Raw genomic sequence first — 24,906 nt, forward strand, 5'->3', positions numbered from 1 at the left:
TTGCTTCATTTAAATAGAACTCCTTTTCGCAAACAGTGTGAACATTAGCCGAGATATTAAATGTTTATTCGTTTTAACATCAATATTTTCAGTAGAAAACATTTTGTAATTGCATTTATATTCACACTTCCCTTAATTGACTTCAATCAATATCCCAGTATTACTTGTCTAAATTACGTCATCTACTCGAGACAAAAAACTTAACCTGAAAACTAATTTCATTTGGACTCGTATAAATATACAGTTCGGTGGTGAGAAAATTCTTCTCTTTTGGAGCCAGTGTTTTTGGGTTGTTTTTTGTTTTTGTTTTTTCTGTGTCTGCATCAATCTTTAACCCCTGTTCCGCCACACTGGCGCATGTGAAGAGATTCCGCATTACGTCATACCGGAGGCTGCCTTGTTCTGCTCGGCTCAGCCAGAGCGCTGCTTCAACGAAAATTTCCACAACAACACAAGCTTTGCAGGAGTGCGGCGCGATAACAACGGCCACTTCGCGCCGCGATGCAGCGCCCCACGCCAAAGAAGTCGTGATCACACCGCAGGGCGAGACGGTTTCCCCGGGTGGACGGCATTCACGGTGCAGGACATGCCTCGAAATAAATTCTGGTGAGTCTCTGTGCAAAGTGCGGTGCTGCAGCTGCTTCTCCTGGTGGAGGCAGGCTGCAAAACAGAGAAGCGACCTTAACCCACTTTGTTACTATTAGTTTGTCAAGTTTGAGCAGTAAACACGAGATTGACCTGATCAAAAGAGGTGAGATTTTTATTTACTTATTTATTTTTCTGTCGGCATCAAGACCGCTCAGATTACTCTGTAGCAGAGACAGGTGATGCTTCAGTAGAGCATGTTTTGTAAGGTGCCTGTTGCCATTCCCCCTGTCCAGGTACATGTTGCATGCATTGCAATGGATTTTAGTGATAATTTTACAAAAACGCAACACAACATGCCTCTCAGTCTATTCACAGGAGTGACTCTCCTTTGAAGCTTGTGATTGAAATGCAAATTTAAATGTATCATATCACATAGTTGGGCAAGAATACACATGTTTAACCATTCTGCTTTTTATTCAAGCAAAGAACTCTAGTGAACTGAATTACAGCCTCAGCAGCCATAAATTTGTATCTGCCCTTTGAGTCTTAAAGTTTTTGCCCTTTTGCAACTGAAACCATGGTGATTATAGGGAGACGACACCTCCATCACGGCTCCATCACTGCCTGTTACCCAGCCTGCAGAGAAAGCGTGGCTCTTCAGCTAAACAGCCTTTTTCTACAGCACCAGAGCACAAGAGCTAATTAACCTTAAGTCCCCATTGCAGCTTTTTTATTCCTGTCAGGGGGGTAGGATTTGAATGCTGGAATAGTTTATGGTCTCGTGATGTAAAAATAACTCTGCTCACTCAGTGGTAACAGCTGCCATAGTGTCTGGAGACCGACAGACTGGATTGTAACTTTTGTGTTCAAAGGCTTTGCAACATTTTTATTTTATTTTTTTTACAAGTTGTCCCAGAATTGTAGTTCACAATGCTTGCATTGATTTCTTTGTCTAAAATTGAGAAATATGCAAAATAATAATAATACTAATAATAATTATATCAATCATAAACTGATGATCTTTGCTCAAATGAATCTGGTGAGGATGATAATGACTTTAGAAATGTTGTCTAAGTGCAGTGTTTTGGGGACTTAGCAAACCGGTATCTTACAGAGAGATTTATGAACACTTTGTGGTGAGCCCAGAAAGTCTTAGTGATGGTCTCTAGTGACAAAAATTGTAATTCAAATGATAAAATTGGGGCAACATCAAGGTAGATGTTGAAACGTATGCTCCAATTATGTGTCCCCATAGCTTTTTTTGTTTGTTTTTTGTTTGTTTATCTTAGATAGCCATGCAATGGTTGTGCAATTCTCACCTTTCTCCACATTATCAGTCTATGCTGTATTCATGAGCATTTAACTGCAGTGTGCTAATTAAATTTCCATAACTCCCTCCACAGTTAGTTTCCACAGATCAAGATGTTGCTGGGCACGAGTTAATACTCGTTTAAATAGAAGCTTAAATACTCAGAGCAATCAAGTGATTTCTTCTTTATTTGGCTCAGACAGAGAAAAAATTCTGATACAGCTAATTATCTGTAAAAAAAAGTTTTTTGTTACTGATAAAATGTATGCTCTTAACCAACAATCCTAATCCACAAACACTTGTGGTGCTCTTTTTTGGCTCTGAAATTCTAGTTGTTTAACTATGGAGAGGCAAAAAGGTGGTTTCAATAAAGATTGTTTATGATTGATACTTATATATTTCAATGCAGCTCACCCATATCTGTAAATATCTGTGTATCTAAAAAGTTCTGTATATTTTTCATCCTTCTCAACCTTTGAGCCGCCACAAATGCATTTGACTTATGCCACCAATCTGTGTGATCCATGTATGGTGGGGTTTTCTGTTCCACACCACATGATTCAAAGGAGTCTTTTTGCTGTTAATGTTAGTCATCTGCTTGGAAAGCCAATAGAAATGTCTGTTGCAATTTATTTATGTTTCAGAACTTATTTTTAGGTTGTTTAGTTTTTTTGACCAAAATACAATGATAAATGCCTTTTAAAAATGCTCCATTGCTGGAGGTTCCAAAGTTCACCAAAGAGGACACAACTCATTGGTTCTATCTGCAGTGTTTCACCAAATGGCAGCAGAGACACAAAAATAAACAAAGACTAAAAAATCTTTATTTTTGTTGTTGCCTTGACATTTGCCCATGACAAATATTGTGCACCATTAAAAAATAGCACAAGTCATTCCCCTGAGACTGTCTGGCAGTGCAACCCTATATGCCCCTCCTTGCTTTCATAATGGCATGAGACAACTCATTTTTAAAGACACTTATTTTCAAATAGTGACAGAATGACAGTGCCATAGCGAAAGAGTAATGTTTGCTGGGCAGATGCCAGGAATAAGGATTGCACTGTGCAACTAGAGAGCCGGAAAAGCTGTTCAAGAATGCGAGGTCTTCTCATTTGTATTTAAAGATAGAGATGGCACATGCTGTATATATATACTGCGTCTAATTTCAGATATCTTCAGCTAGGCCCGTCCACGCAGTCAAGGTTGTATTGTGCTGCTTGCTCATATTATGGACAGCTATTGGAAGTAGGAAGACTTGGGTTTGTTATAATCACACTTTGGACAGATAAAGAAAAATGGCCACAGTGTCTTGTGAAAGCTATGCTGGTTATCTTCCCTCTCACTGATAAACAAATTGTGTTTTCTGTGCTGGTTTTTATATCTTCTCTACCAGTAGATTGTATCTATCTCAGATATTTCCAAGGCTGAAAGCAAATGACAGGAGGTCCCAAAACTGGCGCTCAATATATGATGCGGAAAAAGGATATTAATGTTCATCTGTAAGATTGTGCGAGATAAATGTCACATCACAGACAGTAGAAGGTGTCAAAAATAATTTAGCTTACATCACAGAAACATGGCATTTTCACCAGGGCTGTGAAGTACACTTTTAGAAATGTGTCTAAACTATTTAGACCTGTATCGAACTCCATTTTATCCAAAGAAAACAAAAACTCAAGCCGAGAGTGGCAGAGTGTAATGCCTAATAACACAATCCTCCCCCCTTCAAGTTAATATAAACTGTTGGTCCACTGGATGAAAGAAAACCCTTTAAGTTTTTCCTTCCTTGAAAAAAGGGTGGGGGATTTTTTAAGTGTTTAAAAAATCTTTGCAACTTCAAAGTAGCAAAATTCTCAAGCAGTTGACAGTGAACTTGCTACGTCAGCAAATAGCTTGACTAACTAACACACCAATAGTTTGTTTGCCAGACTCCCCCTGGTAATGTACAAATAGCAAAATTAACAAGTAATGTTTATTATTTATTTGATCCTGTCATTGTGTTAAAAGCTTGCAATATTTTTGATGACAGTACTGCCATTGTCTGCGTATTGCCATTGGATCATGATAAAAGCTTTTGCTTCAATACCATGACGCCTTGAAGTAATGCTATTTTTACTGAAAGTTATTGATGAGTGAGACCATTTTCTGATTTCTGTGAGTCTTCACAGTACAATATGTACGCTTACCAGAGTCTGTTAAATTCATTTAAAACAGCAAACCTGACAGATTGTCTCGCTGAAAAAGTGTCTCTTCAACTTACTAGTCCAATAAAAGAGCAACTGTGCTCTCAGCTTGCTTAACGATTTTATACAAAAGACATTGAAAAACTTTTTTCAGAAAACTTTTTTGTGTGTGTGCTGTGGGAGGTGTTATGCGTGTGCGAGTGTGTGTTTATGTACAGAGCAACTGGGATCTTTGCTGCCATGGCAGCAAACCACATGACTAGGTGTATTAGATTGCCTCGGACAGTGTGCAATGAGCCTTGGTGTGAGCGCTCTCTCTGCAGCTCTGCTCCTTTTCAAAACCTTGTTCCTGTCTAACTTTTAATCACGTCTGACCGCCATTGTTGTGAGACATATTTCAGCAGCAGATATCCTTAAAATGCTTGTGAGGGTCAGACTGTAAGATCTGTTTCCTTACTGTAGGACTGTGGAGCAGATGGAGCTGTCGAACTACTTCAACCCCTTTAAACAGAAGTTGTATACAACAACTCCTGGCAAAACTAAAAATGTGTCAAGAGCATTTGTGTAGTTTAATTGTGTAAAAAAAGAAGAAAAAAAAGCGCATATATTATTAAGAATCCAAAACTGTTCATTTTAACAGATGACCCCCCCCCAAAAAAAAAAAAAAACTCTTAGAAAATTATGTTTTCTGGACTTTTACCCGGTGGGCTTTGATATTAGCACTCCAGCTAGCTGTTGGGTCAAAGACTATTAATAATAATGGTCTGGGATTGATAGTAGATATGCCAGGTATGTGTCAGAAGATCTTGGATATTTGCTTATTGTGCTGATTTTTAGTTCAATTGATTCAACTCTGTCATAGAACATTAATCAAGCGCAGTTTAAAGAACAAAACATCAATGACTTCTCATTGTAACCGTCATTACGTTGCACATTTTTGACAGCAAGTGAATATTTTGTTCTTGAAGTTTGTGTGTTTGAATAAGAAGAAAATAAGGAAAGTTAAGAATTTGCAACCATTTAACAAAGGTCAGGTTCTATTGGTATGAATACTAGGTTACAAATGCAACTACAGTGGAGAATCCCCAACCTGCAGTGTCACTAGTCAATGGTGAACAGACAGTCTTGTGGCTAAAGTTCACTGATGCATGTGGGGATTGAAGGCTTGGCCATGTGGTATTGTCCAATAAATGAGCTACTGTAGCTCAACCTAATGCTGGTTATAATAGAAAGGTGTCAGAACCTTTCTGTGAATGATTCTGTGAATCACAACATTTCCAAACAGGATCCAGGCTTTTCACAATGTGATTCTTCATCTGTATTGAAATCTACCAGTTGACGGTTAATAGTAAAACGCTACTTTTCTTTGTCTAAAATTAAAGAAGCTTAATGTTATCCGTTTCCACTTGACATTTTGAATAGTGAATTGCCACCATCTTATTTATTTGTTGAGTAAATATTGAATCTGCTATTGTGAATAACAATATCTCTCAGTCAAATAACTCACTCAAGCAGGAATATCATTTTGACCGACATATGCGCCCTGACTAGTGTGCAGCCCTGCATGCAACAAACTGCAAAATACTGTGCATTCTGACATCTACCTTTCTAAAGCATCATTAACTATTTGAGCAGTTTCATTTTCATGAGTTCATCTGTTGGATCAGATCACATGAGCAGGCCTTCACTCCCTTAGGCCATAAATGAGCATTGACCGCCATGACCCTGTTGTCTGTTGTTCTTTCATGATCATTTCTTCCTTTGATCAGTTGTAACTAATAATGTTCACTGCACACTGTGAACGCCTCACAAAAGTTGCAATTTTTGAAGACGCAATGACTCGGTCAGCTTGCTACCACATCTTAGCCCATGCTTCCTTTTTTTAAATCCTTGTGCTTGCCCACATTTAGACCCTTTTAACACGTCAGCTTGCTTGAGGTCACTGTAAGGTTTTGGTTTTTTCTCTGTGTTAAGTTAGGTTTTTGTGTTGTTTTCTTTTTTTATTATTAAAGTTTTTATAATTTTTTTTCAGAACACATATACGTAACCCTTCCCCATCCTCCCCATATGCCCCTACAGAAAGAAAGAAAAAAGAAAAAAAAAAAAAAAGGTGTTGTTTTCACTTAATTGGGTCTTCACGTTGTCCTGCGCACCCCTTGATTGTCCCCAGCTGTCCCTTGTTTCTCCTGATTGTCCCTGTGTATTTAAACCCACCTGTGTTTGTTCTTCTTTGTTGGGTCCTTGTCTGCAGTCTAGTCTGTAGTCAATGTGATTTTTACCAGTTGCTACCAGTTTTTGAGCTAATACCGTTCTGCTCATTCTGTGCTGCCTGGATTTTGGACTTTGGAACTGTATTTTCACCATTGAATCACCATTAATTCTCTACAACGTGGGTCCAATGCGTCTGCCTCACCACTTTCATAACTGCTCTTCATGACAGACACAATGTTCAATTGCTGCCTAATGTTTCTCACCCATAGACAGGTGCCATGGTGAATAAATTATCAGGGTTGTTCAGTGTTCAACTGTTTAGTCAAATACTGTAAAGCTGAAAATGTAATGACTCTGGCATTACTTTCTCTTCCTTTGAGCAGAATGATTGAAGATTGCGGGCGGAGGGGTGACAACATGGCAGACAGAAGGCAGCTGTATGTCGAGATGAGTAAGTGCGCAGGGCTACAGTTCATTGTGATGGATGGTGGACTGTGTTATGCTCTGATCATAAAAACAGCATTTTTTTTCCTTATATGTTTTGAGTAAAGACAGATATCATGAAGATCAAAAGTTGTTGCTGATGTCAACCAGACTGATCTAGTTGCTGCAAATGTAATGTAGATAATTATGGTGTGTACAGTTGAACTGACTGAAATAGAGCTCATTATTTTAGGATATGTGTTTTTGACATCTTTTTAAAGGTTCGTTGTAGCATTGCATGCATCCATGAACTATATTTGGTCATCATTTCAGTGATCTAATCAGGTCATTTCACTCAATAGAGGTATTGAAAGTTCATTTTTACAATAAGTGCTGAACATCAAGAAGAAAGCATGTCTGCATTAAAAAGTAGTAGCTACCGTTTGCATTAGTTATAAAATGAGCCCAACAACACCCTTATAAATTATTTTAAAAATATTTTGTAAATTACTATTCCCCAGAGCATAAAATTGCTAGTTTCTCTAATCCGAAGTAAAAACTGAGAGCAAATTTACAAAACATGTTAAATGTGTACAAACCAGAGGTTGTTTCTTCTTCTAATTCTCAAACTAAATAACAACTTTTACAATCATTTCATTAAATTAACATACTACAACTTAAAAAGTTTTAGGAAATTATTAAATATTAGATTACATAATGCTAATATATACCCAAAGCTAAATGCATGCCATGCAAACCAGAATTTAGTCCTCCTTCTGGTCTTAAATTACATGTACAGATCCCACTTGGGTTTGTAAGTGAGAAGAGGACGTTTATGACCTGATGCTTGATATTGCTTACATCTGCTGGATTTCAGTTTTCAGATGCATGTTTGTTTGATTAATGAATAGCAGATCAGCTTGCAGGACTTTACCTGAAGTGAGCTTGAAAGGATCTTTTTTTTTTTTATCATTATGTAATGCATCTTAAGAACAATGAATTAAACTGTTTGAACAAGTAGAACCAAGTTTTTGGCCCGATTATGATTCACACACAGAGAAGCTTCAACTCACTGAATTATGAATTCAATTATAATTTCATTGTAAAAATAAAACCATCTCTTTTTCAGGGGCACAGGATTTGGATTCAATAAGATTATCAACGTACAGAACAGCCTGCAAACTCCGATTTGTGCAGAAGAAATGCAACCGTGAGTCTGATGTAAAACACATTTAACATCACCTTATATTAAATAAGGTGAGGTTTACATGACAAACAGGTGAAACGCTGCCAACAAATACAGCTCTTACCTAATGGTTCTGTTTCCAGTGCATTTGGTTGACATTTGGAACGTCATTGAGGCTTTCCGAGAAAATGGTCTGAACACCATGGATCTCAATTCTGAGCTGGCTGTGGCTCGTCTGGAAGTGGTACTTTCCACCTTGTTCTTCCAACTTAACAAGCGAATGCCAACCACTCACCAAATCAATGTAGAGCAGTCCGTCGGCCTGCTACTCAACTTCCTGCTGGCAGCCTACGACCCGTGAGTAACATGTCACGTCACAGTCCAGCAGTCAAAGTACAATTTCGAATTCAAGATTTCTGACTTCAGCAAATGAAGTGCATCGGAAATTGTTCTCCAAATTTTACTCTAGTTTGTCACTTCATATGATGAAAGTATTATGATTTAATTTTTGTATTTTATGTTTATTTTAGGGAAGGCCATGGCAAAATATCTGTTTTTGTTGTGAAGATGGCGCTTGCCTCAATCTGCGGAGGGAAAATTCTGGATAAATTGAGATGTAAGAAAATCATAGTACTTGTAATTGTGAAAAATTATATTATAATCATCCATTTCTCCAGTAATAAATTAACATAATGAATTTATAAATAGTTCACGGTGTCAGTAATGTGCTGTTTGAGAATTATTAATGCAAGTTTTTTTCCTAGTTGCACTTTCTACATCTCTGTCTGTTTAGTGTGTAGTTTTCGCATTACTTTCCTTCTCCGTGTGTTCAACAGAAGTCATTATTCATTTTGTCATATCTTAGGCTTTATTACATAATGCACAAAATCTGTGGGAGTTGCAGCTTGTAAGAGAAAATGAGGGGGGTGGGTGTATCATTATAACTGCTTTACTTTGATTTGTTTACAGAACCAAGTGGGATAATTGTATTGTATGATACTGTAATTGGCCAACTGCAGCGGCAACTGACAATTAGTTGAATTAATTAATATTCTGTTTTCCCCTCACTGTTTCCAGATATATTTTCGCAGATATCGGATTCTGCTGGAATAATGGTGCACTCGCAGTTTGACCAATTTTTGCGAGAGGTTCTCAAATTGCCCATGGCTGTGTTTGAGGGACCTTCTTTTGGCTACACTGAGCAAGCTGCACGAGCATGTTTCACTCAGCAGGTAAGGGTGAAACCTGCTGGCAGTAAGTGATGTACAAGAAACGATGTGTCACTTAATGTACATCACTTAATGTACTGTTTCTTGGAAACATTCATGCCCACAGAATGTTTGCAGATTTTGTCAATGTATTTGATATTTTATGTAACTGACAAATTAGAGGAAAATTTAGCAGAAGGAAAATGATATGTGCCTTTCAAATATTTTTTTACAAAGAAACATCTGGAGTTTGATGCATGCATTTGTAACCAGCCATGGAGCTCTTGTTTGCTTCTCTGATTATTGGTCTTTTCTCAGTTTAACGTTTTGTGTTAGATTTCATGTCGTGCTATCATTGTAAAAAGGGCTGTATACAAATGCACTCAACCCCGTCAGAGTTCCAAGAGGAAAAGAGAATAATTAAATGAAAAAACATTTATCCTTTTTGTTGAACTTTGTAATTATGGTCTAATCTATGTTGGTCTGTCACATTAAATGCCTGCAAAAAGACATCTAGTTGTAATATGGCAAATTTGAAAAGTTGAAGACTTGTGAGTGTTGCTGCAAGGCACTGTCTCAGCATTGACACACTGTAGATAATTCCTTTGCTCTCCTTTGCACTGAACGTCAACAGAAAAAGGTCTCCCTCAACACATTCCTTGATACGCTGATGTCAGACCCGCCCCCTCAGTGTTTGGTGTGGCTACCTCTCATGCATCGGCTTGCCAACGTTGAGAATGGTAAGAAATGTTCCGGCAATGTAGCTGGGAAGCTCTTAGGCCTGGGAAGATTTAAAGTTCAGCTTTGCATCATAGTCGAGTAATTAGTCAAGCAAACACGCCGTGAAGCTCACACAGTAGGGACATTACATGCACTGTATGAGTAAGAATGTTTGTGTTTATCTGCGATGGCGTCATCATCACAAGCAACCTCCATGTGAACAGAAGAAACACTTTGTCATGGGCAAACACGCATACACACAGTGTCATGTGTGTAATTGCTTAAACTGAGCGGATTCAACAAAGCTTGCTCAGTGTCTTCATGCATTTCTAATGAAATTAATAAAAAATAATCCTATTTTATGTGCAGTGTGCAAAATATCTAAATTATTATCGCATCTTTTGTGTGTGTTTGTTTGTGGGTGTCTGTGTGCGTGTTTTGTCATGGTTTTGTGGGTCTGGCTCCTCCTCTCCTCCCTGCAGTGTTTCACCCGGTCGAGTGCTCCTACTGCCATACTGAGAGTATGATGGGCTTCCGCTACCGCTGCCAGCAATGTCATAATTACCAGCTCTGTCAGGACTGCTTCTGGAGGGGGCATGCCAGCGGCTCCCATAGCAACCAGCACCAAATGAAGGAGTATACGTCATGGGTAAGGAAAGGAAAGAGGAGGCGGGAGGGAGGGAACTAACTACAGAAGGTGTGTCTGCATTGAACCATTCAGTGAGGCTATTTTTGTTCTGTTTCACGTCTTTGCAAGGAGGCAGGTGACAATATCATCCTACTCATGTCATGTTTTTGAAAAGGTACCTGTTTTTCTACTAGAAATCCCCAGCTAAGAAGTTAACCCATGTCCTCAGTAAGTCACTGAGCTGTGCCTCCAGCAGAGAGCCCCTGCACCCCATGTTCCCCGATACGCCAGAGAAACCTCTCAACCTAGCTCATGTTGTGTAAGTTTATTTCCTGTTTATTTATTTTTTTTGTTCTTGTTGTTTTTTTTTTAACAATATTCACTTGTAATTCTAAAATTGGATCAACGCCAGAGAGCTCCCCATTCTTCAACTTCAGTTTGATTTTTATCCCTTAACTGATAATGATCCTTTAGGTGCCTTAAAGTCTAATGCGAATCTAGACAATCTCCAGGGTCATTTAATCGACACAGTTTAATTGCTCTAGTCTGTAACACAGTTTCCACCTTTTTACCTGACTAGTCAACCTGGTAGCACAATAATAGAAGGCCGATAGTAAAAGGCCTCACCACAGTCAGAACCTTTAAGATTTTTCTCATCAAAATGTTGCACAACCTCTGAAAAGTAGACAATAGACAAAACAATTATAAGCATTCAAGGCTGTCTGATTTATCTTTACATGTTTTACACATACAAATGTATATCTTCCTAATTCTTACATTTCAGACAAGGGTCACATTTGTAATAGTGATTCTGACCAAGTGCTTGCTCTGTGAGCTGATGCATTTTGCCCACATTTAAATTAAGTATTTCACAGCATCTTGGGAAAAATCCACCCAGATTTATTTATTTATATGTAAACTATAACCAAAGTGCAATGCCTCAAATTAAACTTTCTGCAACAAACAGATCCAATCTGCTAAAAGCTGGGGGCAGGAATCCCGTTTGGCATTCGTCACCAAACTGGTTCCAATTCTTACCAAATGTGACGTCCCGTGTCAAAACTTCAATGCAAAAGTTTCTGCATTGAGCCACGACAAGAACTTCAATCTTGTTTTGTTGACCTGATCAGATTGTAATAAATTGTTCTTTTCTCTGCTCTTTACTTTCTTCAAACTAGTGACACATGGTGAGTTTGTGTTATTTACATTTTCCCTTTGACCGTCACACTCATTATCTATCAGGTCATTCACTGACACTCACATTTGCAGATTTGTGCCAGCTGATGCCTCTCATGCATGACACATAACTAATCATATTTGTTGTCTTGTTTCTATACATGCATAGAAATGGAAATCAGAGAAATAAAGTTGAAAGGAAATCTACAAGACTTAAACAGGATTCTTTAAAAGATCTAACAATCATTTGCTGTTTGCTTTTTGGTGACTGTATTAGAAATCATTTTCATTTCTCACGCAGGCCACCAAGACCAGTAAATATAACCAACGACTACTCACTGTCCCACTCCATGCCTACATCAGGGAACCCTTACTCCACCAAAAAGTGAGTACGATCCCGCCAACAATGGTTGTCCTGGATTTTACAACAGATCTTTTCAGTGTGCCCCGTTCCCTAAAGGCCCTGTGACCCACACAATCTTTTGTGTCCATTCCTTTTATTTGCCACACTGTGTGTGTGTTTGTGTGTACAAACACTGTGTATATCCATTTGTTGTGGGTCCTAAAGCTGAATGTAAATGGCTTTGCCTTACAGCCAGAATAATGATGCTGGCCAAAAAAAGTCTTGGTTTGGGGTTGCTCCACAGCTGTTAAAAGGGAAAGGGTAAGTGACGTAGGCCTTTCTGCTGCAGATGCATGTGCAAACTAATATAGAGTATAAATGTAGGACATAGTCTAGCGTCTCTGTCAGCAAAACAGTGTCAGTTCATTTAACACAGAAGGGTTTACTCAATTGTTCTCAAGAGTGTGTTTCATGAAAATCATTTTCCATCAGCCCACTGCATTCACACAGGAATAAGAAATACTAAGTGCTACCTCTTAATATGTTGATGTTGCAACTTGCATAGTCAGTTGCTTTGAAAGATTAAAAAAAAATATGGTTTCTTTTTAAATTATACACAATTTGAGCTCCTCTGAACCTGCATGTAAAATGAATTATTTTACCTTCCATAGCTCAGCCCTAAAAGCACAAAGATAAAGTGTTGAGTGAGTGAGTTGTATTGCTTGGGTTATTAGCAGAGCAGAAAATTTGACTGCATAGGTTATAATGTGCAGACATACTGATACTTAACACTAAGATACTCCACGAGAATACTACGAGAAGAAAAATAAATAATCAAACTTATAAAAACCTTTACTAAAGACAAATAATATTTTAAAAAATTTGGATAGTTGGCACATTTGCTTGATTTTATAAAAGTGAGTAAACAGTTAGACCTTTTAACAATGCTGCTTACAATTTAAGCCTTTGCTTCTTAACACTGAGCCAAAGGAAATGAGTTCAGTGACTCCCCAGCATGAGATTTATGGTACTTTGGCAAGTTTCAACTTTTAACAGGAGTGATATGTTGTGGATATTGAGACATGGTGTTACTATTACAACATCCAATAAAGGCATTCTGTAGATGAAGTCCAGTTTTTCTTAATCTTAAAGTAAAACTAATTCTCAATTTTGTTTAGGTCCAGTTAAAGATAAACAATAAAAGACAATAAAGTAAAAGAACAAAGTAATATTCAAGTTTCCAAGTCACATAATTTCACAATGCACAAAATATCGAAACGTAATTGATTACGCTAACACTAATTTTCACCAATGATTTTTAAAAAGAGCAAAGCCACAAATGCTACTGTAATGGAAAAGTTTTCCAAATGTGAAGGGAACGTTTCAAATATTATATAAATGGAATAAGAAATGTTAGGTTCAAATATTGGCTCAGAAGACATTATTTGTTTCCAACTTTCTCTTCACTGGACAGAAATCGGCTTTTCTGCTCAGAACAGTCATTCTCTCTGCAGTGGCTTGTAGAAGGAGTCGGTGGCCCATGTTTTTTTGGATGTCTAGGAGAGTCCTTTCATTTGATTCAGAAGCAAACCATCAATGGGGTAGAACTGAATCTTTTCAGGTTAAGCCCAAGCTTTTCTCCCCATTTGATTTTGCCGTTCTCTCTGTGTTTCTCTTCTTTGTCTGAGTCAGCACACATGCCTAGTGGAGATAACGGCTTCCAGGACACATCAAAAGCTGATTAAGCAGCCAGATGTAGACTTTGGGAAACATTTAGCCACATCACATTACACAACCAATGACAAAAAAATTTTTTTTAATACCTCATGCAGACGATATAACATAGACAAATAAACATGACTTAATTTACTTCACAGGAAATTCTGATGGGAACTGGCGAACAGTTTGTCAGTTCCCAGGTCTCAAGTGTTGGTGTTCTGCAACTTTTAAATGTGTCCGTGTTCTAACATATCTGAATCAAATGTCTGAATTACCTCTTTGTTGTGCAGTTAAGTTATCCACAGTCTGTTGATGTTCTCATTATTTGACACAGAGACACCAGTGACACTTTCACTGATATATTATAAGCTGGAACAGACAAGAAGGCATTAATTTCCAAAACTCATTGTCTTCACCCCTTTAGGGTCATTGTTAAATGGTTTTACAATCTAAAGATCATCAGTAGAAAATATCATTTTAGCTCAGTGTAATGTTGAAGACCTTTACCCCAAGCATTGGTCATAGTGTACGTATCTATGTATGTATATGTGAGCATTTTACAAACTTTCTTGAATTTCTGATATTGGCCGTTGAAATAAAATCATCTACATAAGAGATGCTTTGAGCTACAGTATTTTTGCAGTCATTTGAATAAGATTTATTTTTTACCATAAGAGTTAGGGATCATCATAAAACGTGTGTGATTCCACTGATGTTACGTTGGCCACTGTTTGGCCGATGTAAATGTTTCCAACAAGGAGAATGTCATGGTGGTTAGAGGAGAAACCCAGATATTTACTTCAATACCTGTGGTTTTATGTATTTCTAATCACTGCACAAAAACAATATAGAAAAAGAGTTTAGGAAAATATTTACTAGAAAATAGTTATCTGAAAAGACTAACTTCCTAATGGGACCTTATAGAGCTTGCATCTAGTAGCTCATAAAACAGGTTTAACAAAAAATAAATCAGCTAGGTTCAGTAGCTAAATCAAAAGGCTGCATGTTTGACATATTTCACCAATATATAGTCTTATTTTTTCACTGCAAGCAGGTCAGCTTTTAGACTTTTTTGTTGTTACCAGGCATGTTTTTAATTGTGCTTCTAGCCTCCATTAGTAGTGGCTCTCCCAAATATAATCTGACCTTGTTTATCTCTAGTCATCCATGAATAGTTGTTTTTCAGCCACTCTCCTCCTCTCCTTTGTTGTGTGCTTTTCTGCCTTAGTTTCCTCCAGCCCTTCAACCCACACCCCTCTCCACAATCACCCTCTTGTTGTCACCTGTGTAACTTAATGTTTTGTGTTTTGTGAAACCCTGTACTGTTCTAGGTTAAAGTACAACCTCGACGTTGCTGATAGACTTGCTGACGAGCATGTTCTCATTGCCCTCTATGTGAATCTGCTCCAAAACAGCCCCAAATTATGGTTAGTCGTTGGACAAAGTGTTGTCCTGCTGAACTCTCACCTCATGGCCTTTGCTTTTAACCTGAAGTGCTTCTGAGTGTGTTACAGTCCTATCAACGCATGATGTCAAGCAGTTTGAAATTTATGTTTTATGTCATCAGTGAGCCAAAACATGACTACACACAAATGTTCCATTTCACAAACTTTCTGGTTTATTAGTTGTTACAGAATTAAGTTTGTGAATAGAAAACAAACACATCAAACTAACTACATATTCAATTGCCTACCAAAGACAATTGATCAAGAAAGCATATAAATAACTTTGGTGAGTTTGATGGGGAGAATGTCTTGTCACTAAAGCATTTGTTATATAACAGTTACGTGCAAGCTGTTTTTTATTGTAACTCTGTAAATATTCTCTCTGGTATGATACCTTATTTATGTCATAGTGTTTTATATATAGCCTGTACAGAGCTGTTCAAAGAATCCATACCACATTTAGCCAAATAAAACATAAAGCTGTTGCGATAAATTAACAGAAAGTAGGGCACGCCTGTGAAGTGACAGAATAAGCATCGTGATTTTTCAAATTTTTATTTTATTTTATTTTTATTTTTTTTTAAATAAAAATCTGAACGTATGGAGTCTAAATGTGTTACAAGTCCCAGCATATAACATATTGACATTCTGGAGACATAAAGTAGAGTTTTGATACTGTTCAGTCCGTCGCTGAAAAGGCGCCACAACTGCAGGCTGCCTTGACATTGTTTTCTAACTATAGCAGGAGGCTGCGCAAGCAAAACATGAGTCAAGGAAGCATTCAAGAGGCCCATCGTAACTGTTAAGAAGTGCAGAAACAGCTTAGGTGGAAGAATATGTTGACATGATAAATGTTAGCCCAGATTTACAAATCCCCTGTACTCTGTTGGAGAGGGGCAACAAAAGCCACTGCTGGAAGACAATTACCAAAATTCACATTCAAAATCTGCCACTTAATTTTTTGAATATCACAAATATGTGGAAGGAAATTGCTGCTCTGAGAAATATTTACTTTTTCCTTCTATATAATTCTATTTAAGATATCACTCTATATCACAGCATCCAGACGGTGGTGGCAGGATCATACTGCAGTTATACTTGTCTTCAACAGGAGTGAAGCAATATTTATGAACACCAAATACATACCAGTACTCTAAAAGACTTATAACTGTAATTGCAGCAAAAGGTGGTTTTGCTACATAATATATTAGAGGGGATGAGTATAAATGCACATCACACTTCTCAGATTTGTATTTGTTAAATAATGTTGAAGAGCATGTATCATTTTCTCCCTTTCATTCAACAGTTAGGAGATACTACCTCATATAATGTAACACATTTTACAGTTTGTGGTTGCAATATGACAAAATGCATAAAAATATTAATACTTTTGCAAATGTGTAAGTATTTCTATGTGGATGTGTGAATGTTAAATCACATTTTCTGCTCTGGGGAACATCTAACACAAAGCAATTGAGGTTCTCATCTGCACTTTTAAATAATACTTCAAATACTTACTTTTTCATGTCTTTGAACGCCTTAAATCAATGTGTGGACTGCGTGGAGCTGGCCTAACAACCTAATCAGACTCTGTAAAGTGAAGCAATCCTCTTCCCTGTTTCTTCTGCATGTTTTTCTGCACAGAGCTCCGCAGTATTAATTGTGTCATGTTGTGATTCTCTATTTTCCTCTTGAGCAGTTTGCTGGAAAGCAGTAACCATCAAGATGAGGAGCACAGTCTCATTGCTCGCTACGCTGCTAGACTGGCTGCTGATGCTGCGGTGAGATATGCAGTACAGATGATGTTTATTGCAAGTAAATATTAGAGCATGTTTAATTGCTGTCTGGCACAAAAAAAATATCCTTGATGACACAAAAGGGTTAACATATACTGCTACTCCATTTTTCAGTCTTCTCTTCTGACATGGTGGTCATTTTATAGTAAACTAGAGTAGATTTGATGTATTGCTGATGTCTTAACGCTTTACAGTCTTGTCTAAAATATGACATAAGTCAAAAGATGACATCACCCATGTAAAAGCTGCCTCCTGTGGCATCTCTTCCTTGATTTCACTTGCAGGTTCAACAGCAAAGGGTCCCCATAGACCTTCCCTACTCTCTGGATGCCAACAAACAACAGAGGCAGCTCATTGCAGAGTTGGAGAGCAAAAACAGGTCAGAAATTATTGTCTTTATCAAATTGTTCAGTCTATTTATACAACACCATTTTAACAAGTTTTTTTGTTCTGGTCAGTAGCTGACAAAAACTGTAAGCACAGGACAACTGAAATTTATATACCCTATTTTTCGGACTATAGAGCGCACCATACTATAAGCTGCACCTGCAATAATTTTGAGAAAACCTTAAAAGGACATATATAAGCTATACCGGGTAATAAGCCGGTGGTATCTCCGCCACTCTCAGTTTTCCATAAGGAAATGGAAATGTGTTTAATACTTGGCCAACGAGGCTGTCTGGAACACTTTATTCTTTAAGCCAGTCTTTGTGACGATGTGAAATGGTGTTTGCAGGTCATAAACTTAAAATGTTGCTGATTTGGTCTGTGTTTAAAATAATTACTCTTTCTTCTGGGAAAAGAAAAACTTTCTTGATCAACCTCCTCTGCATCCAAAGCAACTAGTCCATGAATACTATAAAGCAGCTCTGTGCAGCTTTTGGATATCTCTGAACAGCTAAAAGAAAACATTGTTACTGAATGTTTCTGCTGCCCCCTAGTGAGAAAAAGTAAAACACACTTGCTCAGTCAAATTGTAGAACTTCTAAAATGTGTTCAGCACAGAGACAAAATGCGCATTGTGCTCCTTAAGAACAGAAAATAAAAAAGCGATGTGTTTGTGCCGACTCCAGAGAAATCCTGCAGGAAATCCAGAGACTGCGTCTTCAGCATGAGGAGGCTTCCCAGCCGCCTCCAGACAGGGGCCAACAAAACCCCACCCTCCTCGCCGAACTGCGACTTCTCAGGTAACTTCTTCAGACAAACCAGTACTTGCAAGAGAGGCACAGTTCCGCTGAGGATGCTAAGGAAATCATGTACAAAATGTAAATTCAGAGGATGTGTCGGCATCTGCAGATGTTGTCTTTTCATTCCTATTGATCGAACATCGTGTTTTCTCATAACTTGTGTCTTTTGTTAGGCAACGCAAAGATGAGCTCGAACAAAGAATGTCTACTCTGCAGGAGAGTCGCAGGGAGCTCATGGTGCAGCTGGAGCAGCTAATGATGCTTCTCAAGGTACTACAGATGTTGCCTGTCATCTATTTGAGAGCACTGCAGTGTGGCCAAAAACAGAATGCAGTTTAGATGACTTTGTGTTCACTGGGGGAGTACAAACTGTATCCTCTGTCTTTTTTTAACTAAGTGCTGAGTTCCTATGCAAGTGAGAAAGTTTATAGATAGTATATAGGCTTAAGGATCTTCTATGTCTGGAAAAGCATGGATAAACCTTTAAGAAAATAAATATTCCCAGAATATATTTGTGAATGACTGAATGTAGTACAAAGTGCTTTGGAGTCCTCTGGACGAGCTAAAATACTGTACAAATATGGACCTTTTTTTTTCTTTTTTTTTTTTTTTTTTTGCCTTTTATTACAGTTTCCCCAAGCTTTTGAATATTAAACTTACAGCACCTCAAAAATCAATGTGATGTTAAAAAATCTTCAGCAGATATCTTCAACAAATGCGTCTCTTATACTCACATTGAGCTTTTATGTTAACTGTCTGCACCAAGACAGAAATTTCTCAAAATTTCTTATTATCACCTTAAAACATTTGTTTTAGGTGATATTGAGTTGCACATTGCAAACCTTCAAACTTTGCATGATAAAATAAACAACCTTCGTTCTAACAATCTGTGGTTTGGTTTCTTCCCACAAGAGTGCTGGAGATTTTCAAAGCCCACATAAACCACTCCCTGCACTGGCTTAAGTGGAGCGGATATCAATCTAATTAGCCTTAACGGATCAATGTTAATTCATTAAACTTGCATGAGGAAGCCATATGCTGGCCACAACTTTGTGGAAAAACAGATCAAATTATTTTTAAAGATCTAATTAGTGTTTTATAAACTTTAAATTATTGTGGCTTTTTTTTAGCTAGAAGAAGAACAGAAACAAGCAAGTGTAAGTGAAAAAAGTCTCCCTGCATGCTTGTGTGTGATGGATACATTTCTACCCTGACATTTTGATTAGTTTAGTTTTGCTTCAAGCAAAGTCATTTTGTAATTTATCTGAATCTAGGTATAAAGGGTTTCTATCTTTTGTTGCTAACTTTAGAGGATTTAAATTGATGCTTCGTGACAGACCAATTTGTAAAGCAGAAGAAAAAAACTTGAAAAGTGAAGCCCCAGAGAGCCCATACTTTGAAGAGCATTGACATTGACTCCATTCTAAGACATGAATACCTTTATATCTAAATGGTTCTACAATAGCTGCTACAGCATTCCCGCAGTGACACAGAGGATGATGATGTTCAGTTTTTCACTGCTTAGCTTAATGCATGTAAGCTAAAATGCTCAACTTTATACTCATGACCTGGGCACCTTCTTCCATAGGTTTGCTGTGGCTCCCTATACGCATTGTGGAATACTTTACAAACTACTTTTTAAAGTTTTTGGGGAGTTTTTTGGTGCTTTTTTGTTGTTGTCTTTTTTTTTTTTTTTTTTTTTACATTTGTGGATGGCTTGACAAATGACCTATTATTATATTTTCCTATCTGAGCTGGGGATCTCTGCAGCTCCTCCAGAGTAAGCACCTTCAAGTAATGGATTAGTACATTTTCTGAGATGCTGGGAGCTTGACATATTGTTTTATAACCTAACCCTGCTACTAATTTCTCCTACACTTTATTTTTCACCTGTCTGCTGGTTCTTTGGTACTGATGATGCAGCTTAATCAATAATATTTTCTAACAAACTTCTGTAGCCTTCATTGTACAGCTGCATGACATGAGACAATGTAAAGGTGGATTCTATTTACTGATTAGGTAACTTTGAAGGCACCTGTTTGCACTGAAATTTATTTGCGCATATCAGAGAAAAGTGGAGTGATCACTTATGAATGCCTCACTTTTCAGGCTTTTTGTAAAAGAAAAGAAACATCTGCACAATTTTCCTTCCACTTCACAATTATGATTTTATGCTAATCCTGGCAAACAATTCAGACAATTCAGAAACAATTCAGATGTAAACATTTTGGTCTGACCTAACAGTAAATGCATCTTTACTGCTTCACATATCTTGCATGTGTGATATTTGCTTTGGTTCTTGCTTTTCAAAAAGCTTAAATAAATAAAACAACAAGAATTGTTGAAAAATACTTTGTGTTGCTTTCTCATTAAAAGTTTTCCTGTGACTTTGTTGCAATTAAGTGAGTTTTCTATTAGCACTGGGCCACAGCTTTAAATCAGCCTGTATTCTCTGCAGACTCAGGGTCCCGGCTCGCCACGCTCTTCTCCCAGCCACACCATCAGCCGGCCGATCCCCACGCCAATCCACTCGGACTCTGCTGGCACCACTCCGACTCACACACCTCAGGACTCACTCATGGGCGTGGGAGGGGATGTTCAAGAGGCCTTCGCTCAGGGTAACACAGCACAGCCCTCATGTTGTCTCTTGAATGCACTGTGTTGTCACTTTTAAAACAATTTGGAATTTTTTTTAAAGGTCCCAGGAGAAATTTGAGGAACGACCTTCTCATTGCTGCTGACTCCATAACCAATACTATGTCATCACTTGTGAAGGAGCTCAATTCAGGTAGAAATAGATGGGACAGAAACAATTATTTTCCAGACAACAGCTTTTTAAATTTGCTTCATTCCACAGAAGGTGGTAGTGAGACAGAGAGCCTCTTGGATTCAGACTTTGGACAGTGTGACCTAATGGCTGCAGCTTCCTCAGATTTTTACTTCACTTATAAACCAAGGTATTTATCAGTAGCTATCCTAGCTACTGTATCTAAAGAGTCTTTGTATCATCAGGATTTGAAACGTGTTCATGCACAAGTTTATTGCGGTGTTGTGTCGAAGTTGCTCAAGGTGAGACTTACTTTTTGTTGCTCTTGTATCAGACCTACTAGAGCTGCAGAAGAAGAAACTTTTGAAAACAATCTGGACCAGCAGCTAGAAGAGGAGCTCAAGTTGGAGGAGCTGGTAAAGCACAGGCAAGAGACAGACAAAACGTGCTTGGTAAGTTCTGGTTCTAGATAATGTGGCTTTGGATCGCTAAGTTTGTTTTAACTCGCCGTATGTTTATTGGTTGTCCAGGTGACAATGGAGCAGTGATTGTGAAAGTCCAGATGACTGGTAAGTTGTGTGGAAAGACTTCATCAGATAGAAGTGCTAACCTTCAGAGCTCTGGAACTTAAAAAAAATACAAAATTCTACCCAAAAAAGACTGTACTGCACTGAGTGGTGCATTTAAAGATGGCCATGCTTTTATATATAAAGTTTAAATTTTATTTCCATCTAAGGACCACAGAAGACCGAAGTGGGAGGAAAGAAAATTATTTCAGTTTTTTTTTTTCACTACTTTTGTTGCATTGCAACCATTTCCTCCAAGAGATTGGGAATACTATTGGGAATTCTATTTACATACATCTATGATATCTCAAATATCATCAACATGCTTTTGCAACACATGTTTTTTTTTCTGCAGGTAAGCAACAATAGTAGAAGACACTGGAAGAAGCAACACTGGGCCGAAGACATGCAGCATTGAAGACATGAAGAATTAAACCTGCGCTAAACCCAACCATAGAAATACTACATTTATGTAAAGCTATATTTTTTATCCAAGCACATATTTAAGGTAATACTGTGAGCTGGTGTGAACAGATTAAATACTGAGCTTTCTATTACACCGCAGGTGCCATAAAAACACAGTTATTTCCAAACTTTTGTTTAGTTTTCTTCTTTAGTTGTTTTGAAGCCGTACACTGTAAGTACAAGGTGGTGAACCACTTTCTTTCAAAATCTCATGTTTTTGGACACAAAGAACCAAGCCTACGTGTAAATTTCTCACCTGATTTTTAAGTCATAACATGAGAGTGTATAATGGTATAAACTGCTTACATCCGAAATATTTTTTATCTATTATTCTGGTCGAGATACGTGAACAAATTTAGCACTATTTCATACATTTCTTTTTGTTGCTACTTGTAGATGTATTTCTGCTCATTTTTGTGTTTAGTTTTTTTTTAACACGTGGGTTATGTAAATGTTTTAGTTAGTGAATAAGTAACAGTGATGCACACTGCCTTAGCTGTTTGCTTGACCTCCCATTGCAGTTCTTCTACAGTACTTGACAATACAGCATCTAGCCTATATGCCAAAACACAAGTACATTGATGCTGGTTGAGCTTAACCTCAATGAAACCCTGGTGTGGTTCTGCAAATATAGTCCCCTTTATTTCGTCCCTGGTGAAGATGTTAACATGTATTCTAATAAATCCAGATTTTATTGAAAAGATATATTCTCACATTAAAACAATTGATAAAACAGATTAATTTGGATATATTTATTCTATGGAAAAGCAATTCTAAATTATGAAGTACTCGTTTTGAACAAAATCACTGGTTTCATAATTTTGGCCTCTAATGTTTGAATTACCTTTCCTCTTTGCACAATGTCTCATTTATTGAGCATCTGTGGCCTTATCTTTCACTCCTCTGTTTTTTCTTTTACCAACTGTTTTTCTGAAAGAATTAGATCTGTAAGGAGATGGCCATTTGAACAAGCTTGAGTTTTGTTCTGGTGAACTATTTCTGGGTGAAATTAGCCTTATGTTTTGGATCACTACTAAGTCTGTGATGACCCATTTGGCAAAGACTAGCAAAGTTTTTTTTAAACTGTCCTGGTATTTCAAAGAGTTTAGGATAGTATTCCAGGGACTTGGATACTTAAAACAGACTAGATCCCACAGCGGCATAGGGGGCATGACTTGCTTTACCTCGTATTCGTTATCCGTGTCAATCCAGACCCAAATTAAGGAGTGCGAAATTACCAAAGCATAAGGTCACATTTAAAGTTTTTAACCAATGGCACACACTTATTTAAATGGTAGAAATGGAAATTACAAGAGAATTCTTTGGATGCCATCAAGTATCTTCAAACTGGTTAGAGTCAAATATTTATGTTAAGTTTTCTTTTGCAGCCAGAAAATTATTTGTGTAAAAATTGAATTGTATTTTATTGAATATAAACTGAAATTATTTTTAGTGATGTACAAATCATAATTGAAATGAGTGAAAGTTTAAAACCAGCTACTGTTGGAAGGTTGAACATAATTCAGATGTCTTTGGAATTTTACTGTGTTTGCATTTTGGTAACAAACATAGATGATTATCTCACAAGAAGCTTCCAAAATAACACTAACACAAATTAACTTTGTGTATTTGATCAATGCAGAAAACCTATCTAAGGACACAAAATATGTGTCCAGGACTGCACATTCCTTTTGGCAGTGTAGTCATTTTTGTTTTATGCCTGCCCCTCTATAGAGTCTTTATTTTATTATACTATCTGAAAGATGGTTAGAAACAGTTTGAACTGGGTAAAAATGAAATCTATTTTCAGCCAGGTTAGAGTTCTGAAGACCTAATATTTTTACATTGTTCATGTGTTGATTGATTTCCAGGTTCATTTCAAAGAGGCAATAGTTCCCAGCATGGGATCTGAAAATCCCAAGCCATTTGTTTACCAAATTGTCTGTTGTCCTTCATCCACATTTTTTCCCCCATCAACTTGCCAGAGATTTAAGGTCTTATGTTTGTTATTAGACGGGTTTTGGAAGCTTTAGAAAGCTCAGTCAGCTCACTTCTGCACATGCACAGCTCTCAAGCTGACATAGTACCTTGTCAAAACAAACACTTAAAGGTGTCAGTTGTACCAGCACAAATCAATGAAGCAATCCAAACCAGTTTGTAGAAAATTCTTATAAAAGGTTAATTTTTCACAGAGAATTGCCCTGTAGCTGGAGATACTACAAGAGGGAGCCAAATTAATGCAGCACTATTAGGTAAACAAATTTAGCCAAGTATTAATCATAGATTACTCCCTTTCTCTGAGTCAGTGTCATTACTCCCACAAACCTCAATGTGGCTTGCACATCAACACAGTCTTTGTGAGTGTGCATGTAAAAAAATATTGCCCTGCCACTTTAGGAAAAATGGCATACCCATTTAAAACCATAAATGTGTGAAATATATCTAGCTTGATTTTTTTTTTTTCTTTTAACTATCAAGCAAGTTCATAGCAGTGCTTTTTTGCATGGTCGTGATGCATAATAAAGTGTTGACACAATATCAAACTTTTTGCCTATGAACTCTCCTTTCTCCTTTTCCATTTCAGAATGGCACACTTCAATTGGCTCGGTTTGACTCTGCACATTTATTATCTGTCATAAATGCACCGTTGGCTACCCTCAACCTATTGTCTATAATTCATCACCAAGACTCACCATGTGAAGAAACATAAATGCAGTCATCTGAAACAGAATCTCATAGCTCTGTGAATATACTGAGTTGTTATCTTCATGACTTGGGCAGTAATAAAATGTACAATTATCATTTTTGGCCTTATTGTATTTCCCATTTGCAGTTTAACAGAAGTGAAAACAGTTTATATTCTTTCTTTTCCCTCAACAAATACTTGTCCCTATTACTTCATTATCTTTCTCATCGTGTGGTCATTGTTTAACCTTTCCACATAGTTTCTACTTTGTCAGATGTAAATCAGCCATAACAGTTCCTT

At 37.4% G+C, this 24,906-nt stretch overlaps 1 protein-coding gene across 9 annotated transcripts; it reads left to right on the forward strand.

The window, feature by feature from the left end:
• The first annotated feature begins 385 nt into the window (after positions 1-385).
• Positions 386-24,724, forward strand: dtna (dystrobrevin, alpha). 9 transcript variants are annotated; one of them, XR_008606177.1, is made up of 24 exons: positions 386-606; positions 6,675-6,742; positions 7,844-7,924; positions 8,044-8,257; positions 8,431-8,516; positions 8,978-9,132; positions 9,743-9,848; positions 10,311-10,477; positions 10,651-10,775; positions 11,934-12,017; positions 12,228-12,296; positions 15,026-15,121; positions 16,839-16,920; positions 17,220-17,314; positions 18,009-18,122; positions 18,296-18,392; positions 19,253-19,279; positions 20,581-20,740; positions 20,821-20,910; positions 20,980-21,078; positions 21,217-21,341; positions 21,420-21,458; positions 21,811-21,963; positions 24,505-24,724. XR_008606177.1 is itself a non-coding variant. In XM_055033148.1 (23 exons), exons 2-22 carry the CDS (start codon positions 6,676-6,678, stop codon positions 21,435-21,437), a joined length of 2,151 nt encoding a protein of 716 aa, XP_054889123.1. In that variant the 5' UTR covers positions 386-606; position 6,675; the 3' UTR covers positions 21,438-21,458; positions 21,811-22,036. The 9 variants fall into 9 exon arrangements, 8 of the variants coding, with proteins under 8 accessions (XP_054889123.1, XP_054889122.1, XP_054889124.1 ...); XM_055033148.1 differs by lacking the exon at positions 24,505-24,724 and having other exon boundaries at positions 20,980-21,079; positions 21,224-21,341; positions 21,811-22,036; XM_055033147.1 differs by lacking the exon at positions 24,505-24,724 and having other exon boundaries at positions 21,811-22,036.
• Positions 24,725-24,906: the final 182 nt, after the last annotated feature.

Source organism: Poeciliopsis prolifica, unplaced genomic scaffold (genome assembly GCF_027474105.1).
Source record: "Poeciliopsis prolifica strain line A6 unplaced genomic scaffold, Auburn_PproV2 SCAFFOLD008, whole genome shotgun sequence".
Lineage (NCBI taxonomy): Eukaryota > Metazoa > Chordata > Actinopteri > Cyprinodontiformes > Poeciliidae > Poeciliopsis > Poeciliopsis prolifica.

Coding starts and splice junctions, on each gene's coding strand:
- dtna (XM_055033147.1), top strand. CDS start 6,676: ATGATTGAAGATTGCGGGCGGAGGGGTGACAACATGGCAGACAGAAGG. Junction 8,258..8,430: donor CTGCTGGCAGCCTACGACCC/GTGAGTAACATG, acceptor TGTTTATTTTAG/GGAAGGCCATGGCAAAATAT. Junction 18,123..18,295: donor GCCGAACTGCGACTTCTCAG/GTAACTTCTTCA, acceptor GTCTTTTGTTAG/GCAACGCAAAGATGAGCTCG.